This window comes from Camelus bactrianus, chromosome 5 (genome assembly GCF_048773025.1).
Source record: "Camelus bactrianus isolate YW-2024 breed Bactrian camel chromosome 5, ASM4877302v1, whole genome shotgun sequence".
In the NCBI taxonomy this organism is placed as follows: domain Eukaryota; kingdom Metazoa; phylum Chordata; class Mammalia; order Artiodactyla; family Camelidae; genus Camelus; species Camelus bactrianus.
This window is the reverse complement of record NC_133543.1, coordinates 24,497,580-24,516,711: the sequence shown is the minus strand read 5'-3', so window position 1 is coordinate 24,516,711 and position 19,132 is coordinate 24,497,580. Positions and strand designations below refer to the sequence as shown.

Sequence of the window (19,132 nt, the reverse complement as noted above, 5' to 3'; positions counted from 1 at the left end):
CAGATAGTTACTAGACATGTGATTAATATATAGTATATATAAATGTCAAATCACTATGTTGTACACTTGAATATAATATTGTAAGTCAGCTATACTTTAATTTTAAAAAGTACAATGGATAAGGATATGATATTTTTATATAATGAAATAGTATACAGCAATAAATGAACATATTTTGAAGAAAAAAAACTGGAAATGATCCTTGTCCTAAGGGAATGCATAATGTAGTAAGAGAGATGTTAAGTCAATAATGGCAGTCTGTCAAATTAAAATAAGAACACAATTTCAACCAGAAATTTACATCTAGAAAGTATCCCACTCATATGCATACAATGGAAACATATATAAGGAAATTAATTGCAATATTATTTGTAGCAGCAAAAGACTATCAAACTAAATTATAGCATATCCAAAAATAAAAAGGAGTGAGGGGTATTTACAAATGCTGAAATGAAATAATTACCAAGTTACAGTGTAAAGGGGAATGATCTTGAAGTTCTATTGTGAAGAAGGGAAAAAAGTCTGGGACAACTTACCTGCTGTGCTCATATTTCTGTTTCTAACAAGGGACCGGTAGACACACAAATACGTGTTTGTATGTATACAGTCTACTTCAGAAATGGTAGCCAAGAAACAACAGTGGTCTCCACGATTGAAGACTTATGTTTGGGGGTGTAGGTGATCTGCCTTCTTTTTTTAGAGATATAATTCACATTCCATAAAATTCACCCTTTTAAAGTGTGCAGTTCTGTGGGTTTTAGTGTATATATGTATTTTGGGTGGGTGGGGGAGGTAATTAGGTCTATTTGTTTATTTTTATTTATTTATTTATTTAATGGAGGTACTGGGAATTGAACCCAGGACCTCGTACAAGCTGAGTGTGCACTCTACCACTTGAGCTATACCCCCACTCCTGTATAATCTTGTATTTGTGTAATCATGCCCACGATCTAATTCCAGAACACTCTTAGCACCTCAGAAGTAAACCCCATACTCATTAGCAGGCACTCCTTATTCCCTCCTCCCTCCAGACCCTGGAAAACACTAATTTACCTTCTGTGTCTATGGAATTGCCTCTTCTGATACTTCATATAAATAGAATTGTAATATGTCGCTTTCTTTTATTTAGTATATCGTTTTCAAGGTTTATCCATGTTGTAGCCTAAATCAGTACTTCCTTCCTTTTTGGGCCAAATAATATTCCATTGTATAGATATACCACATTTTATTTATCCATTCATCAGAAGGTGAATGTATGGGTTGTTTCTACTTTTTGGCGGTTATGATAATGCTACTCTGAACAATTGTGTACAAGTTTTTTTTTTATGTGTGTGAACATGTGTTTATTTCTCCTGGGTATATACCTAGGAGTGGAATTGGTAAGTCCACGTTTATTATGTTGAGGAAATATTTTTCACAGTGGCTGCAGTATTCTCCATTCCCAACAGCAATGTATGAGAGTTCCAATTTCTCCAAATCCTCACCAACACTTGTTATTGACCTTTTTTTTTTTGATAATAGCTATCATGGTGGGTGTTAAATGGTATCTTATTGTGGTTTTGATTTGCATTTCTATAGTGACTAATTATGCTGAACATCTTTTCAAGTGCTCGTTGGCTCATATGTCTTTAGAGAAATATCTATTCAGATCCTCTGTGTCAATTCAAGCCCGTGTGCTTTCTTTTTATTGTTGAGTTGTAAGAGTTCTTTATATTTTTGAAATACTAGAGAGTCATCAGATGTATGATTTACAAATATTTTCTTTATTCTGTGGGTTGTCTTTTCGCTTTACTGGTTGTATCTTTTGAAGCACAAATTTTAAAATTGTGATGAATTTAATCTATTTTCTTTGGTTGCTTGTGCTCTTGGTATCATATTTAAGGAATTATTGCCTAAAATGGCACAAAGATTTACAGCTATGTTTTCTTCTAAGAGTTTGTAGTTTTAACTCTTCCATTTTAGGTCTTTGGTCCATTTTCAGTTATTTTTCATGTATGGTGTAAAACAGAGGTCCAAATTAATTATTATTGATATTTCAGTGTGAATATCCAGTTGTCCTACTACATCATGCTGGAAAGTCTGTTCTTTCTTCATTGAATTGTACTGGCACCTTTGTTCAAAATAAGTTATCTTCATGTTTGTCCTTAAGCCACTTCCACACAGTTTTGATTACTGTATGTATCTTTGTAGAAAGTTTTGAAATTGAGAGTGTGAGTCTTCCAACTTTGTTCTTCTTTTTCAAAATTGTTTTGGCTATTCTGAGTCCCTTGCATTTCCATATGAATTTAAGGATCAACTTGTCAGTTCCTGCCAAAAAAGAAAAGACCTGTGGATTTTTAATAGAGATTGCATTAAATCCGTAGATCAGTGTGAGGAGTATTGCCGTTTAGCAATATTAAGTTTTCCAACCAATGAACATGGAATATCTTTTCATTTAAGTCTTCTTTAATTTCCTTCAACAATGTTTTGTTGTTTAGTGTCCAAGTCTTACACTTCTTTAATTGAATTGACTCCAGTATTTTATTCCCTTGATGCTGATGTAAATGGAATTGCCTCCTCAACTTCGTTTATGGATTATTCAATGCTAGGATATAGAAATATGGGTAATTGTATATTTTTCTTGCATATTTTATATCTATTTTGTATATTTATCATACAACATTGTTGAATCTGTTTATTGGCCCAGAGGTTTATTTGTGGATTCTGTACGATTTTTTGTATATATAAGGTCATGTCATCTGCAGATAATTTTGCTCCTTCTTTTCTAATTTGTATGCCTTTTATTTATTTTTCCTGCTTAAATTCCCTGGCTACAATCTCCAGTACAACGTTTAATAGAAATGGTGAGCGCAGAATCTTTCAATCTTCTACGATTAAAGTAAAAGTATGTTGATTAGGTATGATGTTAGTTGTGGGTTTTTCATGAATGTTCTTTATCAGGTTGAAGAAGTTCCTTTCTACTAGTGTTTGAGTATTTTTATCGTGAAAGGCTACTGAATCTTGTTGAGTGCTTTTTCTAAATTTATTGAAATGATCGTGTAGTTTTTGTCCTTTATTAATACGGTGTATGACATCGATTGATTTTCTATGTTGAAACAACTTTGCATTTCTGGGATAAATCCCAACTGGATATAGTGTATAATTGTTGCTATATATTGCTAGATTCAGTTTAATAAATATTGTTGAGGAAATTTACATCTATGTTCTAAGGGATATTGGTCTGCAGTTTTCTTATGATTTCTTTTTCTGGTTTTGGTATCAGTGTGATGTTGGCCTCAGAATAAGTTAGAAAGTGTTGCTTTCTTTTGTATTTTTTTTTGAAGAGTTTGTGAAGGATTGGTTGTAGTTCTTTTTAAAAGTTTTAATACAATTTAGCAGTAAAGCCATCTAGTCCTGGGCTTTTCTTTGTGTGAAGTTTTAAAATCACTAATTCAATCCCTTGTTATAGGCTTATTCAGATTTTCTATTTCTTCTTCAGTCAGTTACTATAGTATTTCTAGGAATTTCTTCATTTCATTTCAGTTACCTAATTTGTTAGAAACAATTGCTGATATTTTTTCTTATGATTCTTTTTATTTCTGTAAGCTCTGTAGTAATACCCTCCTCTTTCATTTCCAGTTTTAGTAATTTGAATCTTTCTTTTTTCTTGGTCAGTCTAGCTAAAAATTGGCTAATTTTGTTGATTTTCTTAAAGAACCAAGTTTTAGTTTTATTGATTTTATTATTGTTTTTTCATTCTCTAATTCCTTTATATCTGCTTTAATATCTATTATTTCCTTTCTTATGCTAGCTTTGGGTTTAGTTTACTTTTCCCCCCTAGTTTCTTAAGGGGGACATATAGACTATTGATTAGAGATCTTTCTTTTTAATATAGGCATTTTGCAGCTGTAGATTTCCTAGTAAGTACTGCTTTAGCTGCATTTCATGAGTTTTGGGATATTTTGTCCTATATTACATTTGTCTTAAACATTTTCTAATTTCCTTTATGATTTCTTCTCTGCCTAGTGTCATTTCATTTCAGCCTGAGGGATACCCTCTAGCATTTCCTGTGTGACTACTAGCGTTGACTTCTCTTGGTTTTTATTTATTTGAGAATATTTTCATTTCTCCTCATTCTTGGAGGATAGTTTTGCTGGATATAGAGTTTGATTTATAAGTTTGTGTGTGTGTGTGTGTGTGTGTGTGTGTGTGTGTGTGTGTGTGTGTGTGTGTATTTGTGCTTTAGATATGTCTTCCTCTGCATACTGGCCTCCATGGTTTTTGATGAGGGCTAAGGGTAGAGCAATGGGGAATATCAACACTAGGGGTAGAGTAGTTGTAAGAAATGGAAGACAGAGGGAGAATGTCCAGAAAACAAGGAGAGAGGACCAGTGAGGCAGAGAAGGGAAGACAGAAAAGAAGTGGTATTTAAAAAAAAAATGCATTGAGAGATATTTGAAGGCAAAAGTGCTTAATAAGTAATGCTACAGAAGAGGATGAAAAAGATAAGGACTGAAGAGGCTGTTGGATTTGGCAGCCTTATTAAGTGCACTTTCAGCAGAGTGATGGAGGGAAAAATGGATGCACAGGATGAAAAGTAAATGAATGGTGAAAAAATGTTAAGTGTTGACTACTCATATCTCTTAGCTTGGGTTTCCCTCTTCTCTTTAATTATCACTCTCTTTGTGTTGCTTGGGCAATCTCCTCCATAAACAAAGATCTAGTTCCCAAGCTTAAAGTCCTGGGTATGCAGCTGCCTGCTAGACACTTCCATTTGGCTGCCTTACAGGCAATTAAAACTCAACATGTTATCTAATATTGAAGTCCTCATCTTAATATCTATGCAACATCATGGTCATTCTCATTCCCTCTCTTATTCTCTTCTCTCACCCACCGCCCCCATCTCATCCATTTGCTTTCTGGGTATCCTGTTTGCACCTCCAGGTTCATTCTCTGTCCTTCTTTACTCCTATTTGCCCCTTGGAAGCTGACCTGTATGTACTGTACAGCAGGTTCCCTTGACCTCAGGCTTCTAATTGGGTTTAGCTAATGGGCAACATAGGCAGGGGGTTGAAGAATGGAGGGAAGTGTTTATTCCCCAGCTACCTTCCTTTGGAGTTGTCAGCCGGGCTCTAACTATAAATCTCAGCTGCTGTTAGCAGGCCCTTTTCACAGAGCTCTCTCTGTCTTCAAGTTTTGGGCCTGGAATGGTAAAGGAGCTTCCCATACCTTTGTAAATCATCCATTTATTAATCTTTTCTTTAGTTTTTTCAGTTCAATTCAATTCTTATTTTCTGCTGGAATCCGGAATGAGTCACACTGTGTTCCAGTTATACCAAATTTTTAGTTTCCTGACTTTACTAGGTTTATCCTCTGGTTGGAATGCCCTGTCCAGCCCCAAACTCCTGTTTTTAATTGGTTAATTAATTAATGTGGTAGACAACTTTTTATTTTGACAGAATTTCAAACAGTTAGATAGATATGTCTCAAGGTAATTCAGGGATCTGCCATGTAACCTTTACCCAGATTCACCAGTTGTTTATATCTTGCCCCCTTTGCTTTTTCATTTTCTCTGTATAGATATTTGTGTACATATCCACATTTTTCTGAACCATATGCAAGTTGGGGACATTGTGGCCCTTTACTCCTAAATAAATTAGAGTTTATTCCCAAGAAAAATGACATTTTCTTATATAACCAAAGTATAGCTCTTAAAATCAGGAAATTTAAGAAATTGATATAATGTTACTGTATTATCCCCAGTTCATACTCAAACTTTGCCAGTTGTCCGCCACTTATTTTTCCTGGTTCAGGATTCAGTTGATATTAAATTTAGGTTTCATGTCTCTGAAGTTTCCCTTAATTTAGAACAGTTAATTTTTGGGGGGAGGTCACCCTTAACTTGGATATTTTTGAAGACTACAGTCCAGTTATTTTACAGAACGTCCCTCTATTGTATTTTATAGAATTTTATAGAATGTCAGTTTGTGTTTGATCTTTCCTCATAATTACATACAAATTATGCATTTAAAAGTGATGTTGTGTCTTTTTCAGTGCTTTGCATCAGGAGCACATGACACCAGTTTGTCATAGTATTGGTGATTTTGGATCATTTAGTTAAGTTGGGGCCCACCAGGTTTCTCTATTATAATGTTACTATTTTTTCCTTCATGATTAAAAAGAAATTTGTGGGACTTTAGTTTGCTTAAAAACCCCTCCTAGGAAACCCACTCAATTAACTGTTAGCCTTGAAACTAGTCTAAGACTTTAACCAATAATGTAAAGAGGCTAATTGTCTTTAACTAGGTAGTCATCTCCTTTTTTAAAATCCAGTTTAATAATACCTGTCTTAACCATTTTCCCCCTAGAAGATGTCTCTGCCAAGATAGAAACTTTGAATTGGGTTAAGGAAGCCTCTTCTTTTGAAACAAGTTGACCTATGCTTATAACCAACCTGAGAATGGCTTTGTGTGTTGAAGGAATGAATGCTTGAATATATGAAAGAGGGAAGTCTGATTGTTACCAGGCTTGAAATATTAAATGTATTCTGAATACTCTAACTTTGAGGTATCGTGAGAATAAATGACACTTTGATTTCTATTAGAAAGGAAGGATTTTCCTAGGTTTTATGAATATATTTACATAAACTAGTATGGGAAAGTATATAATAAAGTTTAGAGGAAGGCCATGATAGACTAACAACTGTATCTCTAGATTCCACTATTGATGTACTGTATAAAACCAAGCAAATAGACCTGCTGGGAGAAGCCCTGAAGACTGAAAGTTATGTTTCCTCACATCTGTGCCAACAGCTGATCTCATTCTGAACTGCGTGCTTGGTATTCACTGGAGGTTCATTTGCCCTTATTTCTACTCCTTTTGCTAAAGATGTTTACAATTCCAAAACACAACATAATTTTTGAAAGTCCCAAGCTTATATTACATTTGTCAGCCACATTAACATGAAATTGAAAGCTAGAAAATAATTTTTCTTTCTAGTCAGGAATTCTTCCATTCCTAGTATTATGGCCTTCTCAGATATATATTGGGGGGGGTAATTAGGTATTTATCTGTTTATTTATTTATTTATTTGTTCATTCATTCATTCATTCATTCATTCATTCATTTAGAGGTACTGGGGACTGAACCCAGGACTTCGTGCATGCTAAGCATGTGCTCTACCACTGAGCTATACCCTCCCCCCACAGATATATTTTAAGTGGGGAGGGATCTGTTCTGTTCTAAGGTGGAGAAAGCAAATGATTTTAAAGCAGAAATGAATAGTATTCCTTTGTACTTCATCCTTTGTGGTTAAGACACTTCCCTCTCCTCCTGCCTAACTTGATTTTGGAAGCCTGTTGCAGAATACCAATTTAATTATTTAATTATTTAATGCAGTATTTAATTATTATTTAATAGCTATTGTTCACAACTCCTCTCTATAGGAGGTTAATTATCCACTTGTGATAATCTGATTTGTAAATTTTTTCTACCTATTTATCTATCTGTACACCTTTTATTGATACCTTCTGATAAACTTCTGACCATTTCTAACTTATTAGTGATTTCTTAACAGAGACGGAAGAAGGCATAAAGGAACAGGAAGTGAAGTTCTTGTTGATTGCATTTCTTGTTCAGAGAAGGGATAGTAGCAGGGAAAAGGTGGGGAGAAGAGATTCTTTAAGAGTCAAATGGTCCTGTAGGGTGAAGGTCACATACTCCATTGCTTGATACTAGTCTCTACTTAATAGATGCTTGATAAATATTTCTTGAGTTAGAAATACTTTTTGTATCTCTGTTTCTACCCCCGTTATCTCATAACTGCAAACTGAGTGTGTTTTAAATGGATTACATACCAAGTCCTGGTTGACGAAGCATAGGATATGTCCTTGCCTTATTTTCCATTCATCTAGGCTCCCTGGGATACCCAAGACTCTCGTGACATCTCAGGCACCCAAGCAATGTATCTCTTCCTGGCCTCCTCAAAGCTAGAACCTTCTTCTTTCTTCTTGTGTGTGATCCAGGATTCTGTTCCCTTGGGATTGACCATAGTCATGAACCAATTTTTAAGGATATCTGTGTGAATGTAATATTTGACAACATCTACGTTTTAGTAGGACCTTTCTAAAGATTCTGTTAAACCCGAAGGAATAATTCTACTGGTAGACATTTTAGGTACCATGGCTGCATTTTCTGAGATCCTGAAATTATACCTTCCCTGATTTTCTTTATTAGACAGGCATTGGGTTTCTTTATTAGATGGTAAAGCAGTGGATAATTCTGATTGATTTCTCAGCACTAACATTCTGCCCCCAACATACATTTTCCTCCCCAAAGCCAGCAGCACACACTGTCTAGGAAGTCAAAGACTTACTGAGCTGATAATAATAGCGATTAATATTCCTGTCAGGGAAAAGAAAGAAGCTGCTCACCTGTTGAGATGCATTAACTTTCCCACATTTTCAGGGAATGCTGCAAACACTGAAAGACGTGACTTACTAAGGGAATTCAAATAGTGGAAGAGAATTCATTTGTCTTCTGTAAAAGGAACAATTAACTATCTCCTCATTAGCATGTTTCATTAGTAGCATTTGCAGTAAATACAACATACCTCTATTTTAACATAAAATTCTAGTATATCAAGGATTCAGTTTGTTCCCTGAGATATAATTTCCTAGAGAAGGAGCCTGATTTAATTCAATCAATGCAACGTAAGATTAGTCTTATATCCACAAGATCATTACACAATTCAATTAGGCAAACATTAACTTAACACCTACTGTGTGTAAAGCACTGGAATCAGTGATACAAATTACTGACATCTGTACCGTCCTTTGGCATATGTTATGTTAACTTCTCACATCAACTCTGTCAGGTTATCACCTCCATTTCACAATTGAGGAAAATTGAGGCTGTGAGGGTAAGTGAGTTGATATTAAAGGTCATCCAGCTAACAAGCAATCAAGCCAGGACTTGAATTCTCTCTCACTTACCACACCTTCTTGAGAAGGTAGTTAAGTTATACTCTTGTTCTCAGGAAGCTTATAGGCATCAAAATGGTTCCACTCTTACGAGGACTGCAGTGCACAAGAAAACATCATTTAGCCAGAATACTTACAAACAGAAATATTAAAATACATTTAAATTTCAAGTCAAGTGGAAATATTTCTAATACATATGATATATGTACTCCACTGCCTACAGTAGCCATGGAAATAATCAAATCTTGGTGATAAAGGACCTCTTCATTTCTTCCAGATCATCCTTACTCTTTAAAACCCCTGAATAGAGCAGTCTTGAATGTTGAAGATGTAGAAGGCCTGGAAAAGGAATGAAGAAACTCTGGCTTTTAGGCCTGACTGGTCTCTAGCTTAGGTTCATTTTCTGACCCACAGATCAAATGCCCAACACAAAATCCTGTTTATGCTTCTTATAAAAATAGGGGTGTAAAATGCTCCAAATGACACTGTTACTTCTAAAAGTGAACCATGTATTTTACTGTAAGATAAAACACTTTCTATTTTGCAGAACAGGAATTTCTGATTTCTCTTTTAAAAATAAAGAAAAGAACACATGAATAGATGTTTTTGTTTGGGAGGCTGAAAGTAACTTGCAGAGAGAGGCCTCTTTAATTTTTTTAAAAAATGGAAATGAAAGTCACATAACAAAATTAATCATTTAAAAAAATTTTTAATTTTATTTTGGTGGGGGAGGTAATTAGGATTGATGGGTGGATTGATTGATTGATTGATTGATAATGGCAGATTGAACCCAGGACTTTGTGCATGCTCATGCTAGGCATGTACTCTACCACTGAGCTAGACCCTCCCCTCTTTAAAATTAACCGTTTTAAAGCATACACTCTAGTAACATTTAGTACATTCACAGTGTTATGCAACCATCACCTCTATCTAGTTCTAAGACATTTTCGTACCTTGAAAGGAGACCTTGTGAGCATTAAGAAGTCACTCCCCATTCCCAACACCCTCTGGCAACCACTATTCTGCTGTCTGTCTCTGTGGGTTTATCTCTACTAGATTTTTTACATAAACAGAATCATACAATATGTGACCTTTGTGTCTGACTTATGTCACTTAGCATGTTTTCATGGTCCTTTCATGTTGTATCATGCATCAGTATTTCTTTTTATGGCTGAAAACAATATAATAATCCATTGTATGGATATGCCACATTTTGTTTATTCATTAATATGTTAACAGACACTTGGGTTGTTTCTACCTTTTGCCTATTGCAAATAGTGCTGTTATGAATGCTTGTGTACAACCATTTGTTTGAATACCTGTTTTCAATTCTTTTGAGTATATACCTAGGAGTGACATTGTTGGGACATGCTTATTCTATGGTTAACTTTTTGTAGATCCACCAAACTGTTTTCCACAGCAGCTTCACCATTTTATATTCCAACCAGCAATGTACAAGAGTTCCAGTTTCTTCACATTCTTGTCAGTATTTTCCATTTTTTCAACATTAGTCATCCTGGTGAGTATGAATTGGCATTTCATTGTGGTTTTGATGTGCCTTTCCCTAAGGACCAGTGATGCTGAACATCTTTACAGGTGCTTGTTAGCCATTTATATGTATCTTCCTTGGAGAAGTGTTTATTCAGATCCTTTGCCCAATTCAGTTGGGTTATGTGTCTTTTTATGATTGAATTGTAAGAGTTCTTTATACATTTAGATACAGGTCCCTTATAAGACATATGACCCTATAGTGAATTTTTCATTAAAGTGATTGTACTTTCAGCTCCAGAATTTCTATTTGATTCCTTTTCATAGTTTCTATATATTTATTGATAGTGTCCTTTTGTTCAGACATTGTTCTTTTGGTTTCCTGTAGTTCTTAGTCTATGATTTTCTTTATTTCTTTGAGCACATTTAAGTCTGTTGATATAAAGTCATTGTCTAGTAAGTCCAGTGTCTCTCCAGTGACAGTTTCTGTTAGCTTCTTTTTTTCATCTTGAATGGGTCATGCTTTCTTGTTTCTCTGCATGTCCCTTAATTTTTTGTTGTAAACTAGACATTTTGAATATTATAATGTGGTGACTTTGGTAATCAGATTCTTCTGAGGAAACTTCTTCTCAGAGTTTGTTGCTATTCCTTTCTGTGCTTTATTTAGTGGCTTTTCAAAACTATTTTTAAAAACTTATTCTTTGTTGTGTATGTCCTCTGAAGTCTCTGTTCCTTAAGCTTGGGATCAGCTTGTGTTTTGATAAAGATTTCCTTAAATGCTGTGAAGTTTAATTTAGGTAGAGTTTTCCCCCTTTATCTCAATTTTCCAGTGATTTTGTAATTCTGAAGTTCTAGCATTTCAAAATGTATGAAAAATCTTGTAAATTGATTCATACTGTGACAGTTGTCTTTACTGTAATTTCATTCTTGAAAGTCTGTATGTACCTTTATCAAATGCTTTTACAGAGCACTAATTACGAGACTGGAATTTTGCTATATATTTTATGTGGTTATCTTATTTAACCCTGTCAGCAATCCAAGAGTTAGGTACTATTATGATCCCTATTTTATTGATAAGGAAACTGAAGCTTAGAGAGATCAAGTAATTCACTCCAGATCTATCTCTCATAGCTGTGACTATGTGGCACAACGTTAAACTCTTAAGCATCATCCACTATTTGCTTCACAAGAATGGGATTTCCAGGACTTTTTTTTCCCCCACTTCATCTTCATTCCTATTTTCATTTCTACTCTTAATTGTATTATCATTTTCCACCACACTTCTTAGGCATGCAGGAACAAATCAACAAACTAACAGAAGCCACTGGAAAGTACAAACTACAAACAAAAGACTAGCAGCAGTAGTGAATTCTGTTTGGAATAGAGCGCCGTATGTGAATGGCATATGAATAGTCCTGCAGTTCCTCCAGTTCTAGAAGAAAATTCTAATGATACTTGGTTGAAGATGAAGCTTGGATATTTAGAAACTTAGAAAACAGACAGTCTGATTAAGAGAGTTTATTTACTGCTGTACTTATATGCTTTTAAAAACAATTTAATGCCTTAAATGGTGCTTGTAATACTGACAAGGCACTATATCAAAGATCCAGTGTTTGAACAAAATTGTTTGTTCAACTTGTGGAAGAGTAATATTTATAAACTCACAAGTTATATGATTTTAATGTTCTAGTTGAATTAATAGATTACATTTTAGAAATAGGGAAAGAAACCTTTAAGAGTCTAAGATGTGCATGTCACCTCTCTTCCTTCCACCTTCAACTCAAGCTAGAGAATATTAGAAAATTCTTTAGCTTCTGAAAATCCAGCCTGATCCGTTCTGTTGCTGTAATTTCTGCTGACCTATTGCCTATAACCATGAAAATGACTTCAGAGAGCTGGAAGCTGGGCCATCGGAGGGTGCAGTGTAGATAAGATAAATATTTTTAGAGGAAGGGAGGAAAGCTCAAGACTGGTATTAATACATGCACCAAACTGGACTTTCACTTGTCCATGATGACATAGGGAGCTTGCCCCAGAATATAAATCAATGGACTGCTTCCTTTACTGAGAAGGCTTCCAGTATTAAAAACAAAAGTCAGTTAAACTAAACGGTATCTTTACTGACTCAGTTTATATTCTGGCACAAGTTCCTTCTCTCATCATGGACTGGTTGCAAACTCTCTGTGGACTGGTATTGGTTTGAGGATCACAATTTGAAACCCCATTAAAAAGGTGGTAAAGTGATTTTTAGAGGGCATATACACACAAAGACAAAGAGAACAGGATAAAAGGAACAACACAAAGAAAATTCAGAAACTGGAAAACAGATGGACAATAGTAACTGACTTTCAAAGACCAAGAAAGAGAAATTCTTAGCTAGTATAATAAAAGTCAAAAAGTAACCTGGTTTATATCACCATGCTCCCAAATATCTGTAATTGACAGCACCAGGTACCTGTGGAAGTAGAGACTAAGGTGGAACTAAAACCAGGAGGAGTCTTTGTAAGCCTTTTTCAGAAGTAGTTAGATCCTAGGTCACCTCCCTGACTGCTTATTCCAGTGTTTGCTTTTCCCTCATCCTGGCAGAAGACTGGCCACTGAGCCTCAAAAGAGGATAAAAGAGAGGGTCTCTGAACTGGGAAATAACAGGCACAGTGAGAGTGAGAAATGTTCTGAAAGCAAGAGAGTTAAATGAAAATTTACTTATTAAAATTTGAGACTCTCAGCCTTTTTCTCTTACTCTGTTCCCAGAATACTGGCAATCAGGCGTTTACCATTCAGATAAGAAATTGAATGAGCTTCTCTTGGAAAGTGATAAATCAAAAAGGAAAGGCCAAATTTCTGGTGTTTCCAAAGAACATAGCTCAGTTGGATTACTCTGTAGAGAAGCCTCCACTTGACAGGCCTCATCTGTATGCAGAGACTTCCAATCATCTTTTTAGTGGCTGCTTGTAAATATGAGCAGACAGCCAAGGATCACAGACATAGGAGGAAATCATTTAATACGAAAGATAGACTCAAAAAAAAAAAAAAAAAAAGGCCAAAAAGCCAGTTGGAGGAAGGCTTGCAGGGAGAAGTAAATTTCCTTATATTATTAGTATATTTAGAGAGATAAGAAGAAGTATTGCACCCATCCAACAAGAACAAGATGTTTAAAAAAAGGTTAGAAAACAAGAACAATGACAAGCTCTTGGAAATTAAACAAACATGCAAAAAAGCCAATTAGAAGTACTTATTAATAAAGTTGAGGAAATCTCCCAGAAAGTAAAACAAAAGTTCAAAAAGTGAGAATGTAAGACAAAAAAAATAAGGTTCAACTTCAGAATAATAGGAACTCCAGAAAGAGAAAACAGAAGGAAGGAAATCTTAAAGAAATAAATTAAGAACATGTACAGAATAAAAGGGCTCACCAAATGGTTAGCATAATGGGTGAAAACTGACCCATGCAAGTAACATCACTGAGAAATTTCAGAACAAAAAGAAAATCTTAGTCTTTGAGATTGGGTGTGAAAAGGCGAGAATTAAGTTTTATATCAAGGTTCAAAGATTAGTCTGGCATTACATTATTCAGTGACTCTAAAAGCCAGAATACAATGCAAAAATGTCTTTAAAATTAATAGGGAAAATAGTTTCCAAGCTAGAATTATATACCTAGCCAAACAATTAACTCATTGTAAGGGAGGAATAAAGACATATTGAGATAACCAAGGTTTTAAAATTTTTACCTGCCATACATCCTTTTTCAGAAAGCTACTGGAAAATGTTCTCTACCAAGATGAAGGAGTAAACCAAGAAACTGGAAAATCATGGGACTCAGGAAGCAAGGAATCCAATGAAAGAGAGAGAGACAGAGAGAGCCCAGGTGGAAAGGGGAGATTTCAAGATGACAGCTGTGCAGCAGATCTAAATAACAACCCAGTTCATGTTGGAGCAAGTCCGAGAATCCTGAAGATAGTTCTTTAAGAAGAGAGGATTAATACCCAATGTGTTTAAATGTAGAGAGTTACAAAACTGATGGAGAGTTTGGTGTTAAGTTAGTGTAAAGTAGTGTTCAAAAAAAAAAAAGAGTGAAAGGCCAAAAGAATGATTGATAGATAGATAGATAAATTGTTGGGCTGCATTCATCTCATTGAACCTCATAAGAAACCCCAAACCAGAATTGTCCTGCCATGGGATCCCTGGATTCCTGATTCAGAGGAAATAAGTAAGAAAAGTTCATTATTGTTTTAAAATACTAAGTTTCAGGCTAATGTGTTGTGCAGCAATAGATAACTAATAAAGCTTTTGGTACCTGGAAGTTGGATGTTGCCAGAATGATAACTTTAAAATAATGAAAGTGGCTTTGGAACTGATTAGTGGGAGGAAGTTGGAAGGGCCTTGAGAAGAGTGAAAGACCAAAGATCCTTGGAAAGACTTATTAGAAGCTTGATAGCCTGTGAGAAGGTTACCAGTAAGGACTTCAAGGAAAGTGTTGAAAACTATAGGAAAGGAGATCCTTGCTATGTAGTGGCCAAAAATTTACCGACACTGTCACCTTAAGGTAGAGAATGGCTTTTCTCAGATATTTGTTGGTAAGGCTTTTGTCTAATGGTGTGAAAGGCTTTTGCCTAATAAGACTCAAAAAGACCTTAAAAGTTTTTAAGAAAATTGTATTAGCAGAAATGCCACCAGCTTAGATTAAAAGGAACAGATAGGACAAAATGAAAATAAGCCTTTGGACCTCAAAAGTTGTACAGGCATGAGGCAATCTGTAAAAACTACTCAGCCACAAACATAGACTACCTTTTGTGGAAAAGGAGGGATGACTCAGAGTAGAACCAAGAACCATGGAGAATCGTTCCTGTGCTCTGAGTTCTAATCAAGGAACTGCCAACATGTGCTTGATGGATTTCAGGTTGCCTAGTGGCTCCTTTAAACCTCCTGTTTTTCCCCTTTTGGAATCGAGGGTCTGTAGCAACTCTCCTTTGCCTGTCTCACCATTTTATATTGAGTGTGTATTGGGCAAAGAACTTGTCTCTGTAGGTCATAGGTCTTCAGATTGAGAGAAACTATGTATGAGGAGCATCATCCACAAGTTACTTTAAAGGATGAGATCCTAGACTTTGAGCTGATGCTGTAAATGGATGAGACTTTGAGGGTGGTCGAGGAGGGGGGAAAATATTTTGCATGTAGGAGGAATATAATTTGTGGCTAGAATGTGGAATATGGTAGTTTAAAAATATGTCTTCAGATTCTTTGATATTCCCCCCTTCAAAAGGTGGAGCCTAATTCCACTGCCCTTGAACATGGGCCAGATTAAGTGACTTGCTTCTAATGAATAAAATGCGGCAGGAGCAATGCTACATGACATTTGAGGGGAAGGCATAAAAGAATAGCTTCCGCCTGGTGCACACTCGCCTCTCTCTCTTGCTCTCTTTTCCCTTCTCCCTCCGCTCTCTCTCAGATCACTCATTTTTGAGGAAAGCCACCTTCCATGTTGTGAGGACACTCAAGCTGCCCTCTGAAGAATAGAGAGGCCCAGATGAGGAGGAACTGAGGCCTCCTGCCAAAACCCAGCACCAGTGTATCTCTGATGTATACAAGTCACCTTGGAAGTAAATCCTCCAGCCCCAGTCCAGCTTTCAGGTGACAGCAGCTCGGACTGACAACTTGCTTGCAATCTTGTAAGAGATTCTGAGACAGCTAAGCTGTTCCTAAATTCCTGACACACAGAGACCATTTGAGATAATAAGTGTATGTTGTTTTAAGCCACTGAGTTGGGGCAATTACTTACGCAGCAGTAAATTAGCAATGAATCTGGCTAAAATTATGATATAATCATACTGGGGGGATAACTGACCTCTCAAAAAATCTATCCACCTAAATATAGAAAGTGAATTTTCTATGATCATGTTAATCTAGGGAGGCAATAAGTTTTTTCATATTTTTCACAGGGATACACTGGTAACATAACTGGCATTCTTTGCAGCTGTCTTTAAAAATGATAGACATAGATTAAAAGCAAAAAATTTTAGAGGTGGGAGGGGGCTAAAGGATTTTGTAATCTCAGACTCCTTTTTTAAAGCACAGTGTTTCAGAAATAAGAGGTGCTCAGTAAGTGGTTTTGGTGTATGTATGACATGTCTATTTATTCTTAAGGTTGTATTTGAAATTTGATTTATCAAAGTAATGCCTATACATAGATGAACAATCAAATATTACTAATATTTTTCTTATCAAAAACAGTCCTATGCTCACTTTCCCAACTCTTGTCTCCTGTGGCAGCCACTTTTACCTTTTAACCTGCATCTCCTGATAGTCACCTTCATAGTTCCAGATAGTAAGCTTATTCTATTGTTTCTTGGTTTTTTAGCTTTAAAGAGTATTTACTGACTTTTCATTATGATCATTGAGAATTTCTTTCTTCCCTCCAACTTTTCTCCTCCACTTTCCCAGTAGAATTACAATTTTCAGTTAAGCCAATACTTGATATTTACGCCATTATGACTAAATATTATTCACTGCTGAGTCAAGTAAAGTATGGTGATTATCTGCTTTTCTATGGATGTTTGTTTTCTTGGCATTAATTCTTTTCTTTCCTTTCATTTGCTTAATTTCCTGTGGATGGACTGCTTGTTTACTCCTAATGCATTAACAGATCTGTTGAATGCCTGACAATCATTATTTCAAATTCTCAAATAATCTATCTGTTCCTTCTTTTCTTTCTTTTCTTTTTTAATGGAGGTACTGGGAATTGAGCCAAGTACCTTGTGCATGCTCAGCAAGCACCCTACCAACTGAGCTATACCCCCACTTCCTTGTCTGTTCCATCTTACCTGACCTGGAGACCTCCCTCCACTACCTCCTGTCCTCTTGCTATAATCTGGACTATTGCTCCCTAGCCTGGCTGTCGTGCTAGGACTTTCATCAGCCATTCTGATTTGGGGGTTGTTTTTGAGAGAATTTGCTAATGTGGATAATTAGGTTTATTTATTTATTTATTTTTAAATGGAGGTACTGGGGGTTGAACCCAGGACCTCGAGCATGCTAAACTTGCACTCCTACCACTGAGCTATACCCTCCCCCCAGAATTTGCTAATGTGACTATAACTAAAATGAGGAGGCATTAATATTTTAAAGATAATTCTAAATTATTAATATATACTGCTTCTGTGTCCTGAATTTAACCAGCCTGTGAGGTCACATAGGCTTTTGATGCCCAAATTAGAGTGACTCGACTCTTAACAGTTTGAATGCAAGATTTCAGCACTACCAGCTTTGCAGAGTGCCCTCTGAATTTTTCTGGGGGGTCCCTGAAAGGGGTTGTACTCACTAACTAGTCTATCTGCTGGTTACCGCAAAGCATTTGCTGTGTTCTTCCTCTTCTGCTGAGACCCTCCAGCTGATGAGTATTGCCCTGAATGCTGTTTGAAGGTGCTGATGGTATCCTTCATAAGACAGGTGTTGTATATGCCAAGGGCGTCTTTTCCTGATGTGGCCATTTCTAAGAACACCAGGGGTGCTAGGCTTGATGGGAGGTAATGAGATTGACCCTTTCCCCAATTCTACACCACTTTCCCACTCCTCCTCCTCCATTGCTCAAAGTCCAGAGCTCACAGTCTCTTTCAGCTTCTCCTTTTTGTAGTTTCCTACTTACATACCTGCCCATGGCCCTCCTGTCCAAACCAGTAGCGATTAACAGCTGCCAAGCACGCATTTTGGCAGGGATAACACAAAAGCTCAAAGGCTCAGAAACACAGCTCAGCCACATCATTTATTACCAAACCAGAATGCTTAACAGTGATATTCTAGTGAGCTTCTCAAGCTAGAGAAACAGTCAGCTTTAAGTGAGATGAAGTGTCCATTCTGGAGATAGAACACTACTTGCAGCCTTCAAATAATGGACCTCTTTTTCTCTGCTAAACAAGATTTAAATGCCTTAGACTCTACTCTCAATTCCAAGTACCATATTGCCAATCTTTAAATACATCTGTCCATATTCTTTTAGAAAACCCGTAAGATTTTTTTCCTTGGGAAAATTTGAAAACCTTCTATAGACATCTGTAAGTGATAAAAACAGAATTGAAATACCAAGAATTTCAGACTTTTCACTAATGCAGACTGGCCTTTGCTCTAAATATTAACTTGCTGAATTAGCATTTTACAAGGATACTTAAAAGTGGAGATGCCACCAACAGGGAGAGCAGCTAGCAGACTGCAACAGAGGAAAGACTTTTTCTTGTGAGGTTTAAAGCATTACTGTGCAGGTCTTTTTGGTCAAATAAGGGAATGGTTTTCAAAACAAAGGCTGTGTTACTCCAGAAAAAAAATTCAAGTGGTACTTAAGACCCTTCATCGTCTTACCTTGCCTCCCTGGCCAGTACCATTCTTCCCTCTTTGATGTTCCAGTTTTCTTCATTTAGTGGATGAGGACAGTTTGATTCAGAATTTACATAATCAGTAAGAGGTGGAGGCAGGATTTTAAGCCAGGTCAATTTGACTCCGAAACTAGTGGCTCTTTCCTGCTTTTCTCATTATGATGTGTCACGTTGAATGGGTACAGAGGTGACCCTAAGGAAGAGGAGTTTATCTGGGGAACTACCCAGCTTTGTGGATTATCTGGGATTTCCCTGACATGCGTACGTAATGGTTCCCTGGTGATACGTGGTCTACATTGAAGGAATTTCTGGGTAGGATCCCCTGTG

General features: G+C 36.2%; 1 protein-coding gene across 11 annotated transcripts in view; it reads right to left on the bottom strand.

Moving 5' to 3' along the window:
• ACMSD (aminocarboxymuconate semialdehyde decarboxylase) overlaps positions 1-19,132 on the bottom strand; it is a 60,467-nt gene that overhangs the window by 10,095 nt on the left and 31,240 nt on the right. Inside the window, exons 9-13 of one of the 11 annotated variants that reach the window (XR_012506975.1) lie at positions 18,792-18,998; positions 8,973-9,056; positions 7,836-8,891; positions 2,492-2,584; positions 1,743-2,307 (exon numbers count right to left, since the gene is read on the bottom strand). The exons of 3 other annotated variants lie outside the window; for them this stretch is intronic. Coding sequence is in view for 1 of the 8 variants with exons in the window: in XM_074363562.1 (XP_074219663.1) it covers positions 18,972-18,998 (27 nt within the window). In the remaining 7 variants the exon portion in view is untranslated. Of the gene's footprint in view, positions 1-1,742; positions 2,585-7,835; positions 8,892-8,972; positions 9,057-9,452; positions 18,999-19,132 lie in introns of those variants that run through there. 7 more of the 11 variants (XR_012506974.1, XR_012506976.1, XR_012506977.1 and 4 more) reach the window with 7 other exon arrangements.